The 25,959-nt window shown below is 36.0% G+C and overlaps 1 protein-coding gene and 1 pseudogene across 5 annotated transcripts in view; both read left to right on the top strand.

Moving 5' to 3' along the window:
* Nucleotides 1-25,959, top strand: part of HDX (highly divergent homeobox) — a 280,813-nt gene that overhangs the window by 203,409 nt on the left and 51,445 nt on the right. For 2 of the 5 annotated variants that reach the window (XR_012026077.1, XR_012026080.1), the window contains 4 exons: nt 14,611-14,733; nt 18,994-19,282; nt 22,567-22,663; nt 24,672-24,813. Coding sequence is in view for 1 of the 5 variants with exons in the window: in XM_072815335.1 (XP_072671436.1) it covers nt 14,611-14,733; nt 18,994-19,119 (249 nt within the window). In the remaining 4 variants the exon portion in view is untranslated. Of the gene's footprint in view, nt 1-14,610; nt 14,734-18,993; nt 23,402-24,671; nt 24,814-25,959 lie in introns of those variants that run through there. The other 3 variants (XR_012026078.1, XR_012026079.1, XM_072815335.1) reach the window with 3 other exon arrangements.
* On the top strand, nt 1,969-2,874 carry LOC140627647 (large ribosomal subunit protein uL6-like; annotated as a pseudogene).

The following is a 25,959-nucleotide window of genomic DNA, read 5'->3' on the forward strand; positions in this document are numbered from 1 at the left end:
ACACCAGGAGCCCGATGTGGGACTCGATCCCAGGTCTCCACGATCATGCCCTGGGCCAAAGGCAGGTGCCAAACTGCTGAGCCACCCAGGGATCCCCAGCTATTCTCTTTAAATCTCAGGTCGAATTTGTAGGTGTTCAGGATGCTTTGAGAGTTATCTAGGTAAGTTTATGTGACCAAGTGAATTGAGGACCCCTACTTTTCCACCATTTTGCCCCCAGCCCTCCAAAGCTGTTTCTGCCCTACTACACCTGGTATGCAGCTTAGGCCTGGACTAGCACCACTCCAAGGGGACTCCAGTCCTGGAGAGGGGTCTCAAACCCACACACTGGGCATCCACAGTTCCTTCAGCCTGGCTTCTTAACTGCATGTACAGTGACTGAGCCCTGCACTTTTGTGCAGTTTTGGCAGAGAGGCTAATAGCACACTGCTGGGATGTGTAATGGTCTCACCCACCAACCAGTCCTATCTGGTCTCAGCCAGAACTCTCAAAAGTGTGCTCACAGAGGGCAAAGTGAGCCATTGTAGCTATCTGGGCTGAAGGCAATGATGGCTCAGCCGCAACAGAAGGTTACATGCAGCCCACACAGGGCACACCTGTGAGGCACCTGATCCTGATGATATGGGGACACTGCACTATAGGGTACCACAGGAGCTCTTATACACAAGGCCACCAGTTTCAAGATCAGGAGATGTAGCTGACCTATCTAATACATAGAAACAAACACAGAGAGTTAGACGAAATGAAGAGACAGAGGAATATGTTCCAAATGAAAGAACAAGACAAAATCACAGTAAAAGAATGAAATGAAACAAAGGTAAGTCATATGCCTGATAAAAAGTTCAAAGTAATGGTCATAAAGATACTCACAGGACTTTAGCAAAGAATGGGTAAACTCAGTGAGAGCTTCCACAAAGACATAGATAATATAAATAATAATGAATCAGGGCTGAAGAATTCAGTAAGTGATATGAAAAATACACTAGAAAAGAATCAACATCTGATTAGAGAATGCAGAAAAATGGGTCAGTGATCTGGAAGACAGGATAATGGAAAGTAACCAATCTGAACATCAAAAAGCAAAAAGAATAATAAAAGAGAATAGGTTAAGAAAACAATGTAACATCATCAAGCATAAAAACATTCACATTATAGAAATCCCAGAATGAGGAGAGAGAGAGAGAGGGGCAAAAAATATTTGAGAAAATGGCTGGAAGCTTCCCTAACCTGGGGCAGGAAACAGATCTAGGTGCAAGAATTAAAAGAAGCCGTTAACAAGATGAACCCAACAAGGTCCACAAGACACATAATAATTAAAAAAGCTAAATATAACAATAAAGAGAGAATTTAAAAACAACAAAAGAAAGTAGTTACAAATAAGGGAAACTCCATAAGGTTATCAGCTATTTTTTTTTTTAGCAGTAACATTGCAAGCCAGAAGGGATTGGCATGATATCTTCAAAGTGATAAAAGTAAAAAACCTACAATTAAGAATACCCAGCAAGGTTATCATTCAGAATTGAAGAGGACAGAAAAAGCTTCCTAGGCAAAAGAAGTTAGAGGAATTCATCACCACTAAACCAACTTTATAAGTAATGATAATTAGAAGTAAAGAAAATTAAGAAAGGAAACAATTTCACATATGACAACAGAATGAAAGATTATTTATTTATAAGGCCAGTATGGAGGTTAAAACACAAAAGTAGTAAAATAAAGTGTGCCAAAAATTTGGTTAAGGGTTACACAAAATAAGAAGATGTAAGATATGACATCATATACATAATACGTGAGGGAGGGAGTAACAAGTTAGGGCTTTTAGAACGCGTTCAAACTTAAGCAACCATCAACTTATTATAGCCTACTATACACACAACATGCATAATATATGAATGCAGTGGTAACCACAAGTTAAAAAAAATCACAATAAACAAAAAAATAAAGAGAAGGGAAGTTAAGCAAACACTAAAGAAAGCTATCAAAACGCAAGGGAAGCTTTGCCACATCTATTGCGAGAATGAAGACCATTCTCAGCAATCAGACTGTCGACATTCCAGAAAATGTTGACATCACCATGAAGGTACACACTGTGATTGTGAAGGACCCCAGAGGAACGCTGCGAAGGGACTTCAATCACATCAATGTAGAACTCAGTCTTCTCGGAAAGAAAAAGAAGAGGCTCCGAGTTGACGCATGGTGGGGAAATAGAAAATAACTGGCTACTGTTCTCACGATCTGTAGTCACATACTGAACATGATCAAGGGCATTACACTGGGCTTCCTTTACAAGATGAGGTCGGTGAGGGATCCCTGGGTGGCTCAGTGGTTTAGCGCCTGCCTTTGGCCCGGGGCGTGATTCTGGAGTCCCAGGATCAAGTCCCGCGTTGGGCTCCCTGCATGGAGCCTGCTTCTCTCTCTACCTGTGTCTCTGCCTCTGTCTGTCTGTCTATCATGAATAAATAAATAAAATTAAAAAAAAAAACAAGATGAGGTCGGGGTATGCTCACTTCCCCATCAGTGTTATTCAGAAGAATGGTTCTCTTGTTGAAATCCGAAATTTCCTAGGTGAAAAATACATTCGCAGCATTTGAATGAGGCGAGGTATTGCTTGTTCTGTATCTCAAGCCCAAAAAGATGAGTTAATTCTTGAAGGAAATGACATTGAACTTGTTTCGAACTCAGCTGCTTTGATTCAGCAAGCGACAACTGTTAAGAACAAGGATATCAGAAAATTTTTTGATGGTATCTATATTTCTGAAAAACGAACAGTTCAGCAGGCTGATGAATAAGCTCTCAGTTGTCCAGCAACAGAAACAGCAAGTGGCCAGATGATTTTTCAGACTTATTTGTGATACCTTAATAATGCAATAAAAACTATACTGATTTGGGAAAAAAACAAAACAAAACAAAACAACAAAACACAAGAGAAGTAAAGGAGGGAAGAAAGGAGCAGACAAGAACTACCAGAACAACAAGAAAACAATTTTAAAATGGCAATAAATATGTAACCATTAATAATTACTTTAAATGTAAATGGACCAGGGACACCTGGGTGGCTCAGTGGTTGAGTGCCTGCCTTTGGCTCAGGTCCTGATCCTGGAATCTGGGATCGAGTCCGCATCAGGCCCCCTGCAAGGAGCCTGCTCCTCCCTCTGCCTGTGTCTCTCATGAATAATATAAAAAAGCAAGACCCATCTATATATTGCCTGCATGACACTTACTTCACACCTAAAAACACATGTAGATTGAAAGTGAAGGGATGGAAGAATATTATAAAAGCAGAGGAACACACCCTCTTCAAGTGCACATGGCACATTCTCCAGGATAGATCATAAAACAAGGCCATAAAACAAGCCTCGATAAATTTGAAAAGTTTAAAATAACACTAAGAAAAAAAATTAACCACAATGGTATGAAACTAGAAATCAATTACAGGGGTAAAAATCTCTCAAAAACACAAGCACACAGAGCTAAATAACATGCTACTGAACAACCAATGGGTCGATGAAGAAATGAAAGGTAATTAAAAAATACATGGACACAAACGAAAATGAAAACACAATAATCCAAAATCTTTAGTATGTAGCAAAAGTTGTTGTAAGAGTGAAGTTTATGTAGCAATACAGCTCTAACTCAAGAAACAAGAAAAAAATAAACAACAAAAACTTACCCCTAAAGGAACTACAAAAAGAACAAAGTCCAAAGCTAGTAGAAAGAAGGAATTAATAAATACTATGGCAGGAATAAATAAAATAGAGACTAAAAAGTAATAGAGAAGATCAATGAGTCCAAGAGTTGGTTCTTTGAAAAGATAAAATTGATAATCCTCTATCCAGACTCAACAAGAAAAAAGAGAAATGACTCAAATAAATAAAATGAAGGAGAAATAGCAACCAACTCCACAGAAATATGAAGAATTATATAAAAATATTATGAAAAATTATATGCCAACAAATCTGACAACCTAGAGAAATGAATGAATTTCTAGAAACATACAGTCTTCCAAATTGTCCATGGATATATGAATGGGTAAAGAAATAATATGTGTTTGTGTGTATGTGGTGTATGTGTATTACTTTAACTTAAAAAAGAGTGAGATTTTGCCATTTGCAACCACACAGATGGACCTAGAGGGTATCATGCTAACTGAAATAAATCCAGCAGAGAAAAATGAATACCATATGATTTCACATATAACATGGAATTTAGGAAACAAAACAGATGAACAAACAGAATAAACAGACACTTAAATACAGAGCACAAAGTGGTAGTTGCCAGAGGGGAGGTGGTTCCTATGGGAATTTTTGAATGAACAAAATAGATGAAGGGAATTAAGAGGTACAAACTTCCAGTTATATAATAAATAAGATGCAGAGTACAAAAGTACAACATAGGGAATATATTCAATAATATTGTTATGTTATTAACATTATATGGTGACAGATTGGGACTACACTTATTGTTATGAGCATTGAGAAACTTGTCAAATCAATATTTTGTATACCTGAAACCAATATAACATTGTATGTCAATTTTACCTCAATTATAACAGTTTTGTAGAAAAGAGTAATATCATATATGTGTAAATATTTATATCTGTATCTGTATCTATATCTATATCTACACACATACATTTCCACACATATAGAATTGCTGAGTCATAAGGGAAATAAGTAAAAAATGTTCAACTTTATTGGAATTCCCAATTTTACACATCAGCATCAGTGAATGGGAGTTCTAGTATTCTCCCTGAGTAGTACTGTCTGATTTTTGCATGTTAGCCTTTCTGTTTCATGTGAAATATTATTGTATTATGGTTTTAATTTTCATTTCCCTGGTAATTAATACATCTAAATATTTTATTATGATATTGGCCTTTTGTATAATCTTTGTGAAGTAACTTTTAAAGTATTTTGCCTAATTTTCTAAAGTTTTAATGTCTTTTCCTTATTGATTTGTTGGAGATTAGTTGAATTGAAATCTATTTTCTCCCAGAAAAAAAGGAAATATAAATTAAGGGTAAATAAAACCTCATATAACAATTCTCATTGCTGATTTCAGGATGTTGATTTAAAACAGCTGATCAGTTTTGAAATTCAGTCTTTTTTCAGAGAATAGTTTTGTTCCCTTTTTGCATACATATGCTAGTATTCCTTGTTTGGGGATCAAAATCACTTCACTGATTTCTTAAGTATATTCATCATAAGCTTCTTGAAACTACATATTTTTCTTCATCTATGTGTTACCTGGTCTAGTTTCCAGCATATAGGTATCTAGTATCTAATTCCTGCATCAGCGAATAATTTAGTTTACTTATCCTTAAAAAAAACTTTTAATTGTAGTATGCAAGTACTCACTTCTATAAAATCAATTAAAATTAGAAACTGGATCACTATAACTTTTCTCCCACATTGAATTATTTTTTTTTCCCACATTGAATTAAATAGTCCCTCATTATTCTCGGAATTCATTGAAACAAAATGAAAGAATGGTTTCTTATATGTGTTCAATTAGTAGTAATAATCATTACTATAGTAATATTATTACTATGCAATACTCAGTTTGTGCATAGTGGGTTTTCTGAATGATATATATTGCTAGAAATACACATGCTGAGTTTTGACTAATCCAAAATACTTATGAGGCAAGTTGGTGAGCTCGACCCCTCAAACATTGTATAAATATTGAGTAAAAGAAATATTTGCATGAGAAAATAGAGATCTGTAAACCAAAAGATGATTTGTGATTTCTGCAAATGTGAGTTAATATTTTGAAATGTTTTCTAATGGACTGTGAGTGCTGTTCATTAAGACTATACATTCAAAGGAGACATTACAATTCCTGCATTTGAAAAGACTTCTGGGTCCATACTTTACTAATAGTATTGCTCTGACAGTAAATACTAAAAAAATAAGTTTAGAATTAGTCAAATATAATATGGCAGAAGCGTGTTGAATTTTATTATAATGCTTTACTAAATGAGATTGCTGTAGGGAGCTTTTGTATAAGGAATTTGGCTTAAATAATCATTTGTATTGATATTAAATTAATATTAAATTGATAGCTTGATATTAGCTTGATATTAAATTGTCTGAAAAGGAAGCAGTTTTATTAGGCAAAAGAAGCTCTAAACTGAGCTGATGAAATAATTGGTGCAGTTCATAGAGTGAATGCAATTAATATAACTGTATCCTTACAATTGAAACAATAAGAATGACCATAGAATTAACTAATTTCAATGTTTTTTATGGAGCTCTTTGAACATATACTGATAAAGGTCCTGCTATGCTCTTTGAGACCAGTTCTCCAGCTACAGAGAATACTTATAGCTTATTTTTAACATTTTTAAGGTGTTTTTTTTTTTGGCAAGAGGGCTAGCTAACAATTTATTTATTTTTTAATAAATTAATTTTTTATTGGTTTTCAGTTTACCAACATACAGAATAACACCCAGTGCTCATCCCGTCAAGTGTCCCCCTCAGTGCCCGTCACCCATTCACCCCCACCCCCCGCCCTCCTCCCCTCCCACCACCCCTAGTTCGCTTCCCAGAGTCAGGAGTCTTCATGATCTGTCTCTCTGATATTTCCCACACATTTCTTCTCCCTTCCCCTATATTCCCTTTCACTATTATTTATAATCCCCAAATGAATGAGAACATACACTGTCCTTCTCCGATTGACTTACTTCACTCAGCATAATACCCTCCAGTTCCATCCACTTTGAAGCAAATGGTGGGTATTTGTCATTTCTAATGGCTGAGTAGTATTCCATTGTATACATAAACCACACCTTCTTTATCCATTCATATTTAGATGGACACCAAGGTTCCTTCCACAGTTCGGCTATTGTGGACATTGCTGCTATAAACATCGGGGTGCAGGTGTCCCGGCGTTTCATTGCATCTGAATCGTAGGGGTAAATCCCCAACAGTGCAATTGCTGGGTCGTAGGGCAGGTCTATTTTTAACTCTTTGAGGAACCTCCACACAGTTTTCCAGAGTGGCTGCACCAGTTCACATTCCCACCAACAGTGTAAGAGGGTTCCCTTTTCTCCACATCCTCGCCAACATTTGTGGTTTCCTGCCTTCTTAATTTTCCCCATTCTCACTGGAGTGAGGTGGTATCTCATTGTGGTTTTGATTTGTATTTCCCTGATGGCAAGTGATGCAAAGCATTTTCTCATGTGCATGTTGGCCATGTCTATGTCTTCCTCTGTGAGATTTCTCTTCATGTCTTTTGCCCATTTCATGATTGGATTGTTTGTTTCTTTGGTGTTGACTTTAATAAGTTCTTTATATATTTTGGAAACTACCCTTTATCTGATATGTCATTTGCAAATATCTTCTCCGATTCTGTAGGTTGTCTTTTAGTTTTGTTGAATGTATCCTTTGCTTTGCAAAAGCTTCTAATCTTGATGAAGTCCCAATAGTTCATTTTTGCTTTTGTTTCTCTTGATTCGTGGATGTATCTTGCAAGAAGTTACTGTGGCCGAGTTCAAAAAGAGTGTTGCCTGTGTTCTCCTCTAGGATTTTGATGGAATCTTGTCCCACATTTAGATCTTTCATCCATTTTGAGTTTATCTTTGTGTATGGTGAAACAGAGTGGTCTAGTTTCATTCTTCTGCATGTGGATGTCCAATTTTCCCAGCACCATTTATTGCAGAGACTGTCTTTCTTCCAATGGATAGTCTTTCCTCATTTATCGAATATTAGTTGACCATAAAGTTCAGGGTCCACTTTTGGGTTCTCTATTCTGTTCCATTGATCTATGTGTCTGATTTTGTGCCAGTACCACACTGTCCTGATGACCACAGCTTTGTAGTACAACTGAAATCTGGCATTGTGATGCCCCCAGATATGGTTTTCTTTTTTAAAATTCCCCTGGCTATTCGGGGTCTTTTCTGATTCCACACAAATCTTAAAATAATTTGTTCTAACTCTCTGAAGAAAGTCCCTGGTATTTTGATAGGGATTGCATTAAACGTGTAAATTGCCCTGGGTAACATTGACATTTTCACAATATTAATTCTGCCAATCCATGAGCATGGAATATTTTTCCATCTCTTTGTGTCTTCCTCAATTTCTTTCAGAAGTGTTCTATAGTTTTGAGGGTATTGATCATTTACGTCTTTAGTTAGGTTTATTCCTAGGTATCTTACACTTTTGGGTGCAATTGTAAATGGGATTGACTCCTTAATTTCTCTTTCTTCAGTCTCATTGTTAGTGTATAGAAATGCCATTGATTTCTGGGCATTGATTTTGTATCCTGCCACACTACCAAATTGCTGTATGAGTTCTAGCAATCTTGGGGTGGAGGCTATTGGGTTTTCTATGTAGAGTATCATGTTATCGGCGAAGAGGGAGAGTTTGACTTCTTCTTTGCCAATTTGAATGCCTTTAATGTCTTTTTGTTGCCTGATTGCTGAGGCTAGGACTTCCAGTACTATGTTGAATAGCAGTGGTGAGAGTGGACATCCCTGTCTTGTTCCTGATCTTAGGGGAAAGACTTCCAGTGCTTCCCCATTGAGAATGATATTTGCTGTGGGCTTTTCGTAGATGACTTTTAAGATGTTGAGGAAAGTTCCCTCTACCCCTACATTCTGAAGAGTTTTGATCAGGAATGGATGCTGTATTTTGTCAAATGCTTTCTCTGCATCTAATGAGAGGATCATATGGTTCTTGGTTTTTCTCTTGCTGATATGATGAATCACATTGATTGTTTTACGAGTGTTGAACCAGCCTTGAGTCCCGGGGATAAATCCTACTTGGTCTTGGTGAATAATTTTCTTAATGTACTGTTGATTCCTATTGGCTAGTATCTTGTTTAGAATTGTTGCATCCATGTTCATCAGGGATATTGGTCTGTAATTCTCCTTTTTGGTGGGGTCTTTGTCTGGTTTTGGAATTAAGGTGATGCTGGCCTCATAGAACTAATTTGGAAGTTCTCCATCTCTTTCTATCTTTCCAAACAGCTTTAGTAGAATAGCTATGGTTTCTTCTTTAAACGTTTGATAGAATTCCCCTGGGAAGCCATCTGGCACTGGACTTTTGTGTGTCGGGAGGTTTTAGATGACTGCTTCAATTTCCTCCCTGGTTATTGGCCTGTTCAGGTTTTCTATTTCTTCCTGTTCCAGTTTTGGTAGTTTGAGGCTTTCCAGGAATGTGTCCATTTCTTCTAGATTGCCTAATTTATTGGCGTATAGCTGTTCATAATATGTTTTTAAAATCGTTTGTATTTCCTTGGTGTTGGTAGTGATCTCTCCTTTCTCATTCATGATTTTATTAATTTGAGTCTTCTCTCTCTTCTTTTTAATAAGGCTGGCTAATGGTTTATCTATCTTATTAATTCTTTCAAAGAACCAACTCCTGGTTCTGGAGATCTGTTCCACAGTTCTTCTGGTCTCGATTTCGTTGAGTTCTGCTCGAATTTTAATTAAGTCTCTTTTTCTGCTGGGTGTAGGGTCCACCTGCTGTTTTTTCTCTAGCTCCTTTATGTGTAAGGTTAGCTTTTGTATTTGAGTTCTTTCCAGTTTTTGAATGGATGCTTGTATTCCGATGTATTTCCTCCTTAGTACTGCTTTTGCTGCATCCCAAAGATTTTGAACAGTTGTATCTTCATTCTCATTAGTTTCCATGAATCTTTTAAATTCTTCCTTAATTTCCTGGTTGACCCTTTCATCTTTTAGCAGGATGGTCCTTAACCTCCACGTGTTTGAGGTCCTTCCAAACTTCTTGTTGTGATTTAGTTCTAATTTCAAGGCATTATGGTCTGAGTATATGCAGGGGATGATCCCAATCTTTTGTATCAGTTCAGACCCGATTTGTGACTCAGTATGTGGTCTATTCTGGAGAAAGTTCCATGTGCACTTGAGAAGAATGTGTATTCAGTGGAGTTTGGATGTAAAGTTCTGTAGATATCCGTGAAATCTATCTGGTCCAGTGTATCATTTAAAGCTCTCGTTTCTTTGGAGATGTTGTGCTTAGAAGACCTATTGAGGGTAGAAAGAGCTAGATTGAAGTCACCAAGTATAAGTGTATTATTATCTAAGTATTTCTTCACTTTGGTTATTAATTGGTTTAAATATTTGGCAGCTCCCACATTCGGGGCATATATATTGAAGTTTGTTAAGTCCTCTTGTTGGATATATCCTTTAAGTATGAGATAGTGTCCCTCTTCATCTTTCACTACAGTCTTTGGGGTAAATTTTAGTTTATCTGATATAAGGATGGCTACCCCTGCTTTCTTTTGAGGACCATTTGAATGGTAAATGGTTCTCCAACCTTTTATTTTCAGGCTGTAGGTGTCCTTCTGTCTAAAATGAGTCTCTTGTAGACAGTAAATAGATGGGTCCTGCTTTTTTATCCAGTCTGAAACTCTGCGCCTTTTGATGGGGTCATTAAGCCCATTCACATTCAGAGTTACTATTGACAGATATGAGTTTAGTGTCATCATGATATCTATTTTGTCCCTGTTTTTGTGGATTGTTCACTGAACTTCTTCTTAAAGGGGAATTTTAAAGTCCCCCTTAAAATTTCTTGCAGATCTGGTTTGGAGGTCACATATTCTTTCAGTTCCTGCCTGTCTTGGAAGCACTTCTGTCTCCTTCCATTTTGAATGAGAGCCTTGCTGGATAAAGTATTCTTGGTTGCATGTTCTTCTCATTTAGGACCCTGAATATATCCTGCCAGCCCTTTCTGGCCTGCCAGGTCTCTGTGGAGAGGTCTGCTGTTACCCTAATACTCCTCCCCATAAAAGTCAGGGATTTCTTGTCTCTTGCTGCTTTAAGGATCTTCTCTTTTTCTTTGGAATTTGCAAGCTTCACTATTAGATGTCGAGGTGTTGAACGGTTTTATTGATTTTAGGGGGGGATCTCTCTATTTCCTGGATCTGAATGCCTGTTTCCCTTCCCAGATTAGGAAAGTTTTCAGCTATGATTTGTTCAAATACATATTCTGGCCCTCTGTCCCTTTCGGCGCCCTCAGGTACCCCAATTAAACGTAGGTTTTTCTTCCTCAGGCTGTCGTCTATTTCCCTTAATCTAACCTCATGGTCTTTTAATTGTCTGTCTCTTTTTTCCTCAGTTTCTCTCTTTGCCATCAACTTGTCTTCTATGTCACTCACTCGTTCTTCCACCTCGTTAACCCTCATCATTCGGACTTCTAATTTGGATTACATCTCATTCAATTGATTTTTAATTTCTGCCTGATTGGATCTAAATTCTGCAGTCATTAAGTCTCTTGAGTCCTTTATGCTTTTTTCTAGAGCCACCAGTAGCTGTATGATAGTGCTTTTGAATTGGCTTTCTGACATTGAATTGTAATCCAGATTTTGTAACTGTGTGGGAGAGAGGACTGTTTCTGATTCTTTCTTTTGAGGTGAGGTTTTCCTTCTAGTCATTTTGCTCAGTGCAGAATGGCCAAAAACAAGTTGTTTTGGGAAAAGGAGAAAAAGAGAAAGAAGGAAAGAAAAGAGAAAAAGAAAAAAGGAAGAAAAAGAAGAAAAAAGAGAAGAAAAAGAGAAAGAAAAAGAAAGGAAAAAAAGGGTGGCGGAAGCAAACAGAAATCAAGAAAAAAAGAAAAGAAAAGAAAAGAAGAAAAAAGAAAAGAAAAAAAAGAAAAAAGAAAAGAAAAGAAAAAAGAAAAGAAAAGAAAAAAAAGAAAAAAGAAAAGAAAAGAAAAAAGAAATGAAAAGAAAAGAAGAAAAGAAAAGAAAAGAAAAGAAAAGAAAAGAAAGAAAAGAAAAGAAAAGAAATGAAAAGAAAAAAAAACACGGGGGAGTATCTTCTGATTCTGCGTACTTTATGTCCCTTGACTTCCCCTGGAACTTGTCCGTCGATCTGGTCTTCTGGGGGAGGGGCCTGTTGTGCTGATTTTCAGGTGTCAGCACTCGGGGGAACTGCTCTGCCCCCTGCCTGGTGCAGGGCTCAGTGGGAGTTGTTTACCCCGTGAGGCCCCAGGAGGAACAACCATGGTGGCGGCGGCTGCTCTGGAGCCCTGGATTCAGCCCCCACAGGAACCCTGAAGCACTCCGTCTGCAGGGCCTGGAGGCTCCGGGTCGGGGCTGCTGATCTGCTCAGCTCGGGGCAGGAGCGTCCTTGCTGTCCTGGGCCCTCCCAGCCTCTGCCTGTCCCGGGGGGAGGCCGGATCCCAGGCTGTGGCCCTGGCGCCCTGGGCTCCAGGGCCTGCGCTGTTGGATTCGAGCTCCCGGCCGCGCAGCCCCCTCTGCGGAGCCGCCGCCCGAGCCCCTCCGATCTGCTCCGGGGCCCACCGTGCGTGCTGCAGTCTTTTAGGGAGCTCGGCCGCGGGGTATGTTGCACTCTCCTGGGCGCGCAGGTGTCTGTTAGTGTCCCAAGGAGCCCGAGGACATCCCCGCCCTTCCTGGGGTCCTGCTCTAACTCCCTGTGGGCGCCTTTCCACCCGGGAAGGTTGGTGCAGCTCCTGCTTCTCCCGGACGAGCTTTCCTGTCCTGGGGACACTCGCCCTGGCCTCAGCCCGGCTCCTCGCGGGGCCCCTCCCCCTTGGAGGCCTTTTGTTTTTTTATTTCTTTTTCCCGGTCTTCCTACCTTGATAGAAGCATGCACTCTTCTCACTGTAGCATTCCAGCTTTCTCTCTTTAAATCTCAGCCTGAATTCGGAGATTTTCAGGATGATTTGAAGGTTATCTAGGTAATTTGGTGGAGACAGGTGATTTGGGGACCCTACTCTTCAGCCATCTTGCCCCTCCTCCCGCTAGCTAACAATTTAAATCAAGTTTTGATATATAATTTCCATACAATAAAGTTCATCTCTTATATAGTTAAATGAGTCTTGACAAGTGGACACAGTTGTGTAATCAAGAACACATTTTGTTTATCTGCTGATGAACACTTGTGTTGTTCTTAGGCTTTGGCTATTATGATTAAAGCTGTTATGAATATTCATGTATGTCATTTTGTGGACACATATTTTCATTTCCCTTGGGTAAATACTTAAGAGTAAGATTCCTGAGTCAGATGGCAAGAAACAAAGATTGTTTGATTTTATAAGAAACTGCCAAAATATTTTCCAGTGTCTGTACTGTTTTATAATCCCACCAGCAATGTATGAGATTTCTAGTTGCTCCACATTCTCCACCATTAGCTATTGTCAGTCTTCTTAACTTTAGGTATTGTAGTTTGTTAGTGGTAGTATTTCTTTGAGGTTTTAATTTGCATTTCCTTAATGACAAATAACAAGCATTTTTTCACATGTTTATTGGTCATTCAATTCTTCTTTGATGAAATGTGTATTCAAATATTTTTTCTTGTTTTTATTCTGTTGGTGGTCCTAAAATTGTCAACATTCTTTATGTATTGTGAAAACAAGTATTTTATCAGTTTGTGATTTGCAATTATTTTCCCCCAATATGTACCTCATGTTTTTATTTTAACAGTGTCTTTTGAAGAGCAAAGTTTTTTTGTTTAATTGTTTTAATTTTGATGAAGTCTTTAAGTTTCATGCTTTTTGTGCCTGTTGAAAAACAGCCTAAACCAAGGACACAAAAATTTTCTCCTGCTTTCCTCTAGTTTTATGGTTTTAGGTTTTATAAACTTGTTAAATTTTGTATATGATGTAAGGATTAATAATCTTTTTTTTAGGATTGATAATCTTTTTATGTGGATTTACAATTGTTCAACCACTATTTTTGGAAGATTGTCCTTTTCTATTGAATTACTTCACATTTTAAGAAAATATTTAATATATTTAAGAAAATATATATGTTTCTGGCCACTTTTCTGTTCTGTTGATCTGTATGTCCACCCTTTGCCAATATTACACCTTCTTGATTACTGTAGCTTTACTAGTTAACCTATTCAGAACACTTTTGTGACCATTATCATATTTGAGCCTTATAAGCCTCAAACCTAGAATTGTCAAAGATTACTAGTATTAATATCAATTTCACTGATGAGTAAATAGAATCACAGAAAGCTTGATTGGCCTGCTCAAGTTTACCACAGCTATTAGTAGACCTGGCACTAAAATCCTCACAAATCTTAGTATATTGTTCTTTTCCTACCAAACTAACAAAAGTAGTGAAAAGAGACAGTGTCTCAAATCAGTGGTACACAGTGGTACATTAGGAGATATTTTTTGAATAACAGACTCTTACATAAAGGCAGAGAGCTCAACAAACTACTTGAGACAGTAATAATTTTAGTTTCTCCTTGGTACAAAATAATAATCTTTTTAGTTCTCAGTATTTGGCTCTGTGAATGGTTCTTTCAGCATTACTGCATATTCAATTGCTCTTTAGTTGGAGTTAATTGGACTCTGTCCTTAATGCTAATCCAAATGCTAATTAGATTTCACATAGGAGGATTCTTTCCAAAAGGAAACTATTTCTTGAGTTTTATCTTACTGGAATTTATTTGATTTTATTTTTGACCTTGCAAATTGTTTTCTGTTGGTGATTTGCTTAAAAGGTAGCCTTTGAGTAACAGGGTAATTTCCTTCTGTGCTTTACATTCCTTATGCCAAAACGTTATCTTCTGTGCCAATTTCATTGCTTTTTTTAAACCTTTATTGTGCATCAAACATGTATAGTCTTAGGTTTGCATAGGGTAATTGTATTGTTTTATCTTTTCTCCTTCAGAATGAAGAAGTCAGATTCATTGAAAATGAGCTAGAGATTCAAAAGCAAAAATACTTTAAACTCAAGACGTTTGTTAGAAGCTTGATACTGGCTATGAAAGCTGATGATAAGGAACAACAGCAGGTAGGTGCCAGAAGAGAATAGTAAGTTGTAATGTATCATGTTGAAAAATGACTTGATGCTGAGTTCTTAATATTTTTTTTATTTTTATTCTTCATTCTTGCTTGACATCAAGAAAGGATTTGTTACTTTATAACCTTTTTATCACAGTATTTTTAAGAGTAGATTCATATTCAGATATTTGTATGCTGCTTTGTAGAAAATAAAAATAACTGATTAACATACTTTCTTAATTTCAGGCTAGACTTAAGCAGGGAAAAATAATTTTAAAATTTAATTTTAAAGAAATTCTCAAAATGTTTGTAGAGACTGGGCTACCTCAACTGGAGAGGCACAGTTTTGGATTGTGAATAACAGAGGTGAGGAATTTGCCCCTCTTCTGGATTTCAGTTACCCTCCAGATCTCACTAGATTCACAAACATTTGAATACTTTCTATTTCATAATATGTTGCTTATCACTAAAAAATATGCAATTTGTGAAATTCTTTGTGGCCACATTGCATCATTTACTTTTCACAATTTAACTAGAATGTTTGGTTTCTTTGCTTCAAAGATGTCTTTTGTTTGTCACTATGGAGTTTATTTACAAATTCCTTCCAAATTACATATCCTGCCTCATTTTTTCATGTGAAATTTGTATAAAATGTATTAAGCTTGCTTAAAAATTATAAAGTTTTATTAAGTGTTACATTCAATGCTAAATAATACCAAATTTTCCTCTGAGTTGTATACTATAGTGTTGATTTGTTGTTAGAGACATTCAGTAAATAGTATGTCACACAGGTAACCATTAATTTGGAAGCAGCCTTGTAGGTTTTTATTCAGCAAGGAATATCAAGCATACTGAGAAAAAAAATCATCTTCTATATCTAAACAAGACTTGTATCCTCCCAGATATCTCCAGGGAAAAAGTCTTAGCATTCCACAATTCTTCTTTTTTAAAGGAAAAGAATACTCATGAGATTCAATCGAGTATGTACAGTATGTGTCCAGTTTTATAAAGTTTGCTCTCTCCATGCCTCCCACAAATAGATGTTCCAAGACACTTATCTTCAGTTACCTTTGCCCACTTTATTTAAGCATGTTGCTGTATTATGTGAATTATTCATATTCCATGGCATATTGAAAGTGTATTTTTAGGAATGTAAATTATGGATTTTAAATGAATAAAATGACAGTCTTAAACATGGCCCCACCTGTATGTAAATTTGAAATAACTGTAAAATTTAGGTTCAATCATAGAAATAACTTAGAGTGTGGTACTGGCTCCAAAAGTTACAGCATGGTTTTTTAATTCAGAGTTACATGGCTAGCTAACTAGCAGATATGTGTCTTGAAATCTAGGAACAGCACACAGATTGCATTTTGTTTTCAAATTCTAACTTCATCCCTGACTTGGTTCTTTCTCCAAGACCACTAACAAATAAAAGTAACTATTGTATATCTTACTTTTCTCCTTCTCTTATACTTACTTTTCTTCTGATAAAAGACCAATGAACTAAGATATGACAAAACATTGGCCATCAAAAAGGAGAAAGTCATATGAAAATTGTACTGAAAGTAATTGCATATATAATTAGCACCCAAATAGAAACTACTAATTTTTATAGTTGAGATCAGGTATAATAAATGTCTAAATATAGAAGACACCAATAGTAGTTTACAAAAGTTATTAAGGTGATCTAAGTTACTAATTTTTACATTATGAGATACTTAAAGGTTTATTTATGGGAGAAAGCAATTTTTATTCTACCTAGTTAAAAAAAAACATTGTGTGATTGGTTTCTCATTTTTAAAAATCTTAAATTTTTTTTTCCATGAATTTTGGTTTGGGTAAGCTCAGTGAGATGAGTTGTCCACAGCATATTTTTCCCCAATGGAGCAGTCCAGGGTTTAAAAATATTTGGCTCTATCTCATTGAAATATTAGATTACCCAAAAGGATTTTTTTTAATTAATAGCCGTTTTAAATAAAAATAATGTTGCCAACACTGTACTATCATTAGTTATTTTCCTTCTTCCCCTGGCAATTCACGGTGAGATCCCAGCCAGATCAATTGCTTTGCTTTTCTTGAACGTCAATTTATCCACTTTGCAAGGAGGATAAGAATGATTAACATTTTGGAACTTGGCATTCATTTCTCAGGGCTTAGAATAAGTGTTATAAAGACAAATGCCTGGGAATTGCTTTAATCATTTGGGAATATGGCACTAGATCAGACACTGAAGATAGACTAATGAAGAGGATAGAATGAAGATAGACTAACCTATAGTTTAAAAAAATTATGTGTTTTGTATCTATGAAAAAGGCAGCTCTTGTCATAATACATAGATTTCTTTGGTGTGCCAAAGTTGCAATCCAGTAAGATAGTAAAAAGAAATTTGAAGTGGACCTTATGCATCAGTAATGCCCCATGCTGCCTTATATATAGTCAGTCAGCACATGACATGAAATAACAAAATAAATAAATAAATAAATAAATAAATAAATAAATAAATAAATAAAATTTTCTTTTGACTTGAAGGTCTCCCCACTAGCATTTAGAATGTCATTAAGTCCGTTCATTTACTTGGCTTTCTAATACTCTAAGCACATCATCAATGAATGTGAGTTGGAGGACTTTGACTTTTTAAATATGGCTTCTTCACAGTTGCAAAGTGAACTAAATGCAGTGGTGTATTTCTCATAAACCATGATCAGCCACTATGAACAGCCTAGTCAGTTCCATTTTGACTGGGTTAGTGATAAACAACCATTATATAAGAAAACGGCTTTGTGTCCTATGACTGCAACCTAACACCTTAGAAATAATATAGAACCAGTAGATCACTGCTTTGTAAATTCTCCAAATTTCAGCAAGAAGTTCATGAGCTTTAATAGTATAAAATAAATAACAACTGTTCTATCAGATAGGAGTTAGTCTTTCATTATGTAGATTGACAAAAAGGAGAAAGGTTCTAATCTTGTCTCTCTGCTATAAGACAAAAGGTATAAATGTCATTTATTTTAATAAAGTAAATAAAATGTTATCTTATTTCAACAATGGATTTCATAAATTCTCCAATATGCCCTGCCTCTCTGTTCTTTAATTCAGTATGGCAAGCTTGCATTTGTCCCTGTTCCCTTGGTCTTTATTGGTGCTGCACCCAAAGCCCACACTACAATTAATTCTGCAAAAGTACCCAGATATGATATATTATTTTTAATATTGGCAGTGTCAAAATAATCATTTAGTTCACAGTATTTTTTATGGTCCAGTGAGCATTAGCACAGTCAATCACGTAAAACTATTAATTATTTATTCCTCTTGTATGGGTGCATGCTCTACAATTCCAGCTGAAACACTTATACCATGGCAAAGCTTAGTTCATGACTCTTGGCTTATTTTCATTACTCCAATAGAGAAATGAGCAGCCCTCTTAGATACATATTTCCACAACTAGTTTCATTGGTTCAATGGGTTGGTACTTGGCCATCTATAGATAAGGCCATAGCCTAAGAAAAGAAAAAAAAATACTTGGAATTTTCAAGTTGTTAATGTTTAGTTTAAAGTAGAATAACTGAGATTTTTTCCTAATTGATATGTTCTTTCTCCCACTGAAGTACCAATTAATCTTGTGAAAAGTATTTTTCTCCAAAGGACAGCATAAGTGGGCAGGAGTATTTTAATAATGAATATAATTTTAAAGTCCTTTAGCAGTGATCAGTGAACATTTAAAACTAGTATGAGGGACACCTGGGTGGCTCAGCAGTTAAGCTTCTGCCTTCAGCTCAGGGCGTGATCCTGGAGACCCGGGCTCCAGTCCCACATCAGGCTCCCTGCATGGAGCCTGCTTCTCCCTCTCCTTCTGCCTGTGTTTCTGCCTCTCTCTGTCTGTGTCTCTCATGAATGAATGAATGAATGAATGAATGAATGAATGAATAAATAAATAAATTTAAAAAAATTAGTATGAAAATCACTTTTCTCAAATACTTCAAAGCACTTGGTTCAAAATAGTTGCTCATTTCCCTCCTGATTTCCCTTTGTCTAGGGTTTCACTCTATATAAACCACAATCTCAAGATCCAGTATTTTGTTACTTCCTTAATAGTGTATGAAGAGTTTTGCTTTATGTAAGGTATTGTATAAGGTCCTGAAGAAAAATGTTTCATTCTTTAAGTACATGAAAATAAATTGACAAGAGAGAACACTTATTAACATAAAATTGGGGGAAAAAAACTTGCCCACATACTAATTCTAAAAAATTGATTTTTCTGACTCAGGCACTGCTGTCAGATTTACCTCCTGAATTAGAAGAGATGGATTTCAATCATGCCTCACCGGAGCCTGATGATACCTCATTCAGTGTGTCTTCTTTATCTGAGAAAAATGCCTCAGACAGTTTGTGATTTGAGGGGGATATGTAATACAGCCTTTTGGCTGCCTAACAGGTGTACATTTCAAGATAACTTCATTCTGTTGCCTCAAAATTCTTCAGTTGGAAAAACATATTGTTGAAACTTACATGTTCTGTGAAGAATGGACAAGATATAATGGCTACAGTGCAAAAATGTATGTGAAATTTAAAAGCAGCATTTTTTCCAAACTGACAAAAATCTGGGGAAAAGTGTATTTAATTTTTAGCAGTTTATCTATGAAATGCATAATACCTAATTTCTGAAAGATTTTGTGTGGTTTTTAGAAGAATCTTAGTTTTAGTAATAGTTTTCACCAGAGACACAAAAATAAAGGTATTTCAACATTGCTTATCAAGTTACTAAAGTTTGGTTAGTTTTGTTTTGTAGCCATTACATCTTTCTTCTCTCTCCTTTCCTATCATCCACATATACTTTTACTCAGGAAAGTGGACTAAAATTTGAAAACAAAACTTTAAAAATGATTTTACTTGGATGAGTCCTGGGATTTATTTTCCAATTCCTATGAGAATTTGACTTAAGCTAATGATTGAAAATTGAAGTGATTACTGGTATATATGTGTAAATTGTTGGTATTCTTCTTCTGTTTTCTAACCCAAATATCTGGGGGTAGGGGGAAGCACTATGGAAAAGTAATTAACCAACATGAAGTCAAATAAATTCAGTGTACAGAAACAAAATGTTGTAAAACATTAGTCTTAATGAGGATTTTTCATTGCTGTAAATGAAAAATATTGATAAACTTACCTTTTACTAGTAAATTTGTGTAACTGAGTTAGATGAAATGTTGCACAAATATTACACATTTATATTTGTTTCAATTCTTGCATTTTATGAAACAGGAAGTCAAGGTGAGGCAGAGTCTTCTTTTTTAATCTAGTCACTCAGCTTTGCCACAAAATTTACCTCATTCTCATGTGAGGCTTGTACAGAGCCATCAGCCAAGGATAATATCCAAAATGAGTTATACACTACTATGAATGTAACTCACAATCCTCTGAATTTCCTGGACGTTATTCAGTGAGTACACTCCTAAAATGGGCATGTTACCCAGTTGTTCTATGAGTAGGTACCAGATGGCTACACACTGTAGAAAATTTTTGCAGACTGTTTCTTCTGGGGCACCAGATGGTATTAACAAGACCCATAGAAAGGTAAATGCCAGTTTCTCAGTTTCTCCCTAAGCACACAGAATCATCTATTTGTGAATTGGCTGTGTGGAATTGTGTTGCGTGGTTAATTTACTATTTATTCCTAAAAGATTAATCAAGTAGCTAGATTTTTTTTTAGAGAGAGGGAGAGAGAGAGATGAGGAGGGGCAGTGGGAGAGGGAGAGAGATAATCTTAAGCAGGCTCCATCTCCAGCATGGCTCCCTACTAGGGCTCAATCTTACAACCCTGAGATCATGACCTGAGAAGAAATCAAGACTCAGATACTTAACTGACTGAGCCACCCAGGTGCCCCAACTACGTGGTTCTTTTCGCCAAGTTTCTATGTCACATATTTTTGTAATTTGCAAGTAAAATCAGTTTTGATCTTGGAATTTACAGATACCAATTTATGAATGCAGAAAAGCAGTCATAAATGCTCGAATTCATTCAGTGAATATTTTTGAACTTGAAATGTCCCCTCCGCACATGTGTAAATAGTTAAGGTTCGTTGATAATCCTTCATTTTGTTAGCTATTGTTTATTATTGTTGCCATGCTACTGCTATGGTTCTTTTGTTAACAAAAATATTTCAATGGTTAGTTATGACCCCTTTTAGCTGAACGCCATATGGTTCTTTTCAAATAACGTTTAGTACTCCTTGCTGACAAGTAAAATTCCATTCAGAAAAAGAGTGCTAAGTAAAAGGATCTCAGACACTAAGATTAAATTTATAAGCCACACCAATTCCTCCATGAGCTAGAGTCCCTACTATATACAGCAAATGTAGAAACCATTTCTTAAGATAGAATGAACAAATTTCAGGCTTTCAAGTCTCTCTTAGGCGCTTCCTTCCTATCCATTGAATCTATCTTTAAACTCTAATTTCTTCTGCTTTAATTTAAGTTCTTTCTCATTCTGTTCTTATCACCAAGTAAGGATAGATAATTATCTCCTACATCTTTCAACTTTATGGACTATATTTGTCACATCTCAGCAACTAGTCACCAAATCAAAAACTATTCATTGGGCTTCTGCTATAGGGGCATTGGATTTCTACTCCTCAGCAAGCCATAAACTTCAAAATGAATTATGTCTTTTCACTTTTTCAGGGATAACAATAAAAAATTATTAAGTAGAAATTTTAATAGATTTAAAGGTTCCGTTAGGTGTGATTCCTATAAAAAATCCTCATGTATAATTTTGAAAAGAAGCATAGATGATTCCTTTATTCCTATTTAAAGTTTCATTAAAATAGAAACAATATACTTAGGAATCCTTTTGTTTTGGTATTTGTGTTTCAGCACCAGAATTTTCTTTTATTATCATTAAAATTAAAGCATTTTATAAATGACATTTGGTTGTTCTGTACCAGGAACCAAAGGAAATAGCTGTATCTAGAGAAAAAAAATCATAATTGACAAAATGAAATTAACCATTGCAGAGATTTTAAAAGATGTCAAAGCCAAGTATTAAAATTTTATTATGAAGAAATTATATTTTTGTACATATAGGTTGAAATTTTTTGAGACATCTTAAAGCAGAAAAAATATCAGTTTCACTGCTTTTGTGACATCTTCACAAAAGGGGAAGAAAAACAACTAGTGTTTCTTTCTTTAGGGCTTTGACACGTTAAAACAAGCCATACTATGTGAAGCATCTCTCACAAAGACAGATATCAAGGTGAAAAAGGTTTTCTTTCCCTTTTCACTGCATTTTGATGTCTGCTTTCAGCTAGGGATAGCCAGTTTCTAAGTAACAAATGTTTATCTAAGGGCACTTACCTTAAAATGTGTATTAAAAATAACCTGAAGGTACCCTCCTCATTCCACCCAAGCTAATGTTAGTCACAAGAAAATGAGAACTGCAGTTATCCTGGAAAATAGGAAACTTAGCACATGCAAGGAAAATGTTAAAAAGAAAATTGGTCTTTTTGGAGGGCACCTGGGTGGCTCAGTTGGTTAAGCAACTGCCTTTGGCTCAGGTCATGATCTTAGGGTCCTGGGATGGAGCCCAGCATTGGGCTTCCTGCTCAGCAGAGGTCTGCTTCTCCCTTTGCCCCTCTCCCACTTGCTGTCTCTTTCTCTCTCTATAGTGAATAAACGTTTAAGAAAAAGAAAATTAATCTTTTCATGGAAATGGGATATTTTGTTATAAGGTCAGGTATCCACATTAGGACTTCTATGCTACCATTGTAATAATGATAAAATGTTATTGTTGAAGAAGAAAAAGCTACAAACCAATCACATCTTGTGCTCTCTATACTACCAGACTTCAAGAAATGTTGGAGAGGCCATTTCCCCAAAGGAAGCAGCATCTATTTTAAGACACTTCCATATTCAGCCATTTTAAGTTTGTAGGAGAAAACGTAAGTGGTGTATTTAAAAGAATTCTAGGCTCTAAATTATACTTTATTGCTTTATGTTTTGGAGGAGGGGACAGTCAGCCCATTTCCAAGGAATAATTCCCCCCCCTTAGCCTGATGGTTCATTATTATTTTCTAGGAGAAATTCTGAGAAAATTTAAATTCTGCCCTTCTCCCACATTATAGTAATGGTATACAAGGAATATTGTCTATTTTAAAAAATATATTAGATTTTCATTCAGGTCCTCAAAGTGACATATTCTGTCAAATTACCTTTTTAAGGGAACCATCAGTGCTATAGTGTCTAAAAGATGAATTAATGTTTATCTTTGAAGTTGGTGTTATCCTTGGCAGACAACACTATCATACTCATCCTATCAAGCTATGCTCTGTGATGATATAAGGGAGGATCCTGATAATTTGGGAGACTACAGTTAGCATATCGCCCCAAACAAACCATTATTAAGAACAGATTTGCTAAGAGGGAAAAAGAATAAAATAATATTTTCATGAAAATACAATTGATTGCTCCGTTAAAGTTTATACTGAGTATATATTGCTCTGAATTGAAATTTTATTTTGTATTAACTTGTTAAGTAATTCCTTTAAGTGATCCTGCATCCCATTTTACTGATACTACCTCTGAAATATATTACCACCTTAAAAGCACATCACTGTAATGTGATTTTTGTAGGGTTTTTATTTAAACTTTTATAGAGGCAATAAATGATTTCCAACTAATAGACATCTATTTCTTTCTTTTAATGTTTATTTTTCTTTCTAAGTCTTTGTGGTTTTGTTTTGTTTTGGAGAGAGAGAGAGAGAGAGAGAGAGAGAGCAAGAGTCGGGGAAGGAGGGACAGAGGAAGAAGGAGAATCTTAAGAAAGCTACACATTTAGTGGGGAATCCAATATTGGGCTCTATCTCATGACCCTGAGCTTAAACCAAGAGTCAGACACTTAAACAACTGAGCCACCCAGATGCTCCATAAGTCTTTTTGTTTTAAAAATGGTTCTTTTCAGTAGAGGAGTGAAAATATCAGTGAGGGTGACAAAACATGAGAGACACCTAACTCTGGGAAATGAACAGGGGGTAGTGGAAGGGGAGGTGGACGGGAGGTTGGAGTGACTGGGTGATGGGCACTGAGGGGGGCACTTGGCGGGATGAGCACTGGGTGTTATGCTATATGTTGGCAAATTGAACTCCAATAAAAATTTTTTAAAAAGATTAATACTAAATTTGAGCTGGGTGTAATAAAAAAAAATGAGTAAATAAATAAAAAAAGAATGGTTCCTTTCAGAAAGGAGGGGAAAAATTAGAGAGGGAGACAAACCATGAGAGACTCCTAACTCTGGGAAACAAAAGGTTGCAGAGGGGAAGTGGGGGGGGGTAACTGGGATGGACAATGAGGAGGGCACTTGATGGGATAAGCATTGAGTGTTATATTATATGTTGGCAAATTGGATTTAAATGTAAAAAATGTAAAAAAACAACTTTCCACTTGGCTTTGAAAAAAATTGTTCCTTTTATAAGGATAGTATTTTCCTCCCCAAAATAAATTTCTGATTAAAAAAACCCAAAATACAAAGAATAATAAGGCACTGGTGGTCAGAGAAAGGGGAACTTGTAATGTTCAAGTGGAAATTTGGTTGACTTCCAAGCTGCCACATATGTCATTTTTAATTGACTTTACTTAAAAAAATAATTACTGTAATATCAATGTAATAGAGTGAATATTCTATAATAGATAACAGATTTGTCCAGGATAGGATATTTAAATGGTAAAACCAGCAAGTAAATTGCCACAGCATAAACAAAGAATGTTATTTTCAGAAAGGGAGACAGAACGTAAAGACTGCTAACTCTGGGAAACGAACTAGGGGTGGTAGAAGGGGAGGAGGGCAGGGGGTGGGAGTGAATGGGTGACGGGCACTGGGGGTTATTCTGTATGTTAGTAAATTGAACACCAATAAAAAATAATTTTTTTTAAATTTTTATTTATTTATGATAGTCACAGAGAGAGAGAGAGAGAGGCAGAGACACAGGCAGAGGGAGAAGCAGGCTCCATGCACCGGGAGCCCGACGTGGGATTCGATCCTGGGTCTCCAGGATCGCGCCCTGGGCCAAAGGCAGGCGCCAAACCGCTGCGCCACCCAGGGATCCCAATAAAAAATAAATTTAAAAAAATCCATTAAAAAAAAGAATGTTATTTTCATAGCAAAATTTTCAAAGTGACGGTGTTGCATCTAACTTTTGCTTTCTTTGACATCAGTAGAGCATGCTTTTAATTTGGGTAGAATATGCCCATGTCTTTTTTTTTTTTCAAAATCTTAAATCAATTAAACTATTCATGTTACCTAACTAATGGGAGAGGACAGGGGATGAGTTTCAAAAAGCACATCAGCAGTTTTCCTTCCCAGTTGATAAATTTTCAAGAGTGTTGCAAGGAGAAAAATCACATACAAACAAGAGCTTCAAATGACCCCTCTTTCTCAGCCTGCAAAAACATTGAGTTAAGGTGGTGAAATCCTTTGATTTTACAAAAATGAATGGGAATTATTATAAATCTATTTAAGGTACAAGTTAATGGATGAGCATGCCCCTAGGATTGAATAATGTTTTTCACAACCTTTTATACTAGTTTTTTACATTTCTTATGTGTATTATATTACAAAGTAATATATGTTCCTTTTAGACATTCTAGAAAATGTAAATAGTATAAAAAAGACAAACACTTGTAACCCACAAATCATTGATAACATCTTAGTATATTTCATTCCGGTCATTTCTTCTGCATATTACATATATTCAGCAAAATTCGGATTATACTGAATATGTTTTTTCATTTCCTGCTGTTTTTATTTTTTTTTTAAAAAAGATTGTACCTATTTATTCATGAGAGACACAGAGAGAGAGAGAGAGAGAGGCAGAGACACAGGCAGAGAGAGAAGCAGACTCCATACAGGGAGCCCGATGTGGGACTCGATCCCAGAACTCCAGGATAACCTCCTGGGCCAAAAGCAGGCGCTAATCTGCTGAGCTACCCAGGGATTCCCCAAGATTTTCTTAATTATGTATTGATAGCATTCCTATGTAATCATTCTCCACCAAGGAATTTTACATTTGTACTTAAAGGGAGAATTTTAAAAATTTATATCAGAAAAAAAACACAAAAATTTCATCAATAACAATGCATCTGTTCTAGAGAACTAATAAGTAGCTGCTTTACATAAGAACCATACTTCCTATTCTATATTGAAAACATATAATGTTATTTTTTTAAATTTTTTATTGGAGTT

The sequence above is a fragment of the Canis lupus genome, chromosome X (assembly GCF_048164855.1).
Source record: "Canis lupus baileyi chromosome X, mCanLup2.hap1, whole genome shotgun sequence".
Taxonomy (NCBI): Eukaryota; Metazoa; Chordata; class Mammalia; order Carnivora; family Canidae; genus Canis; species Canis lupus.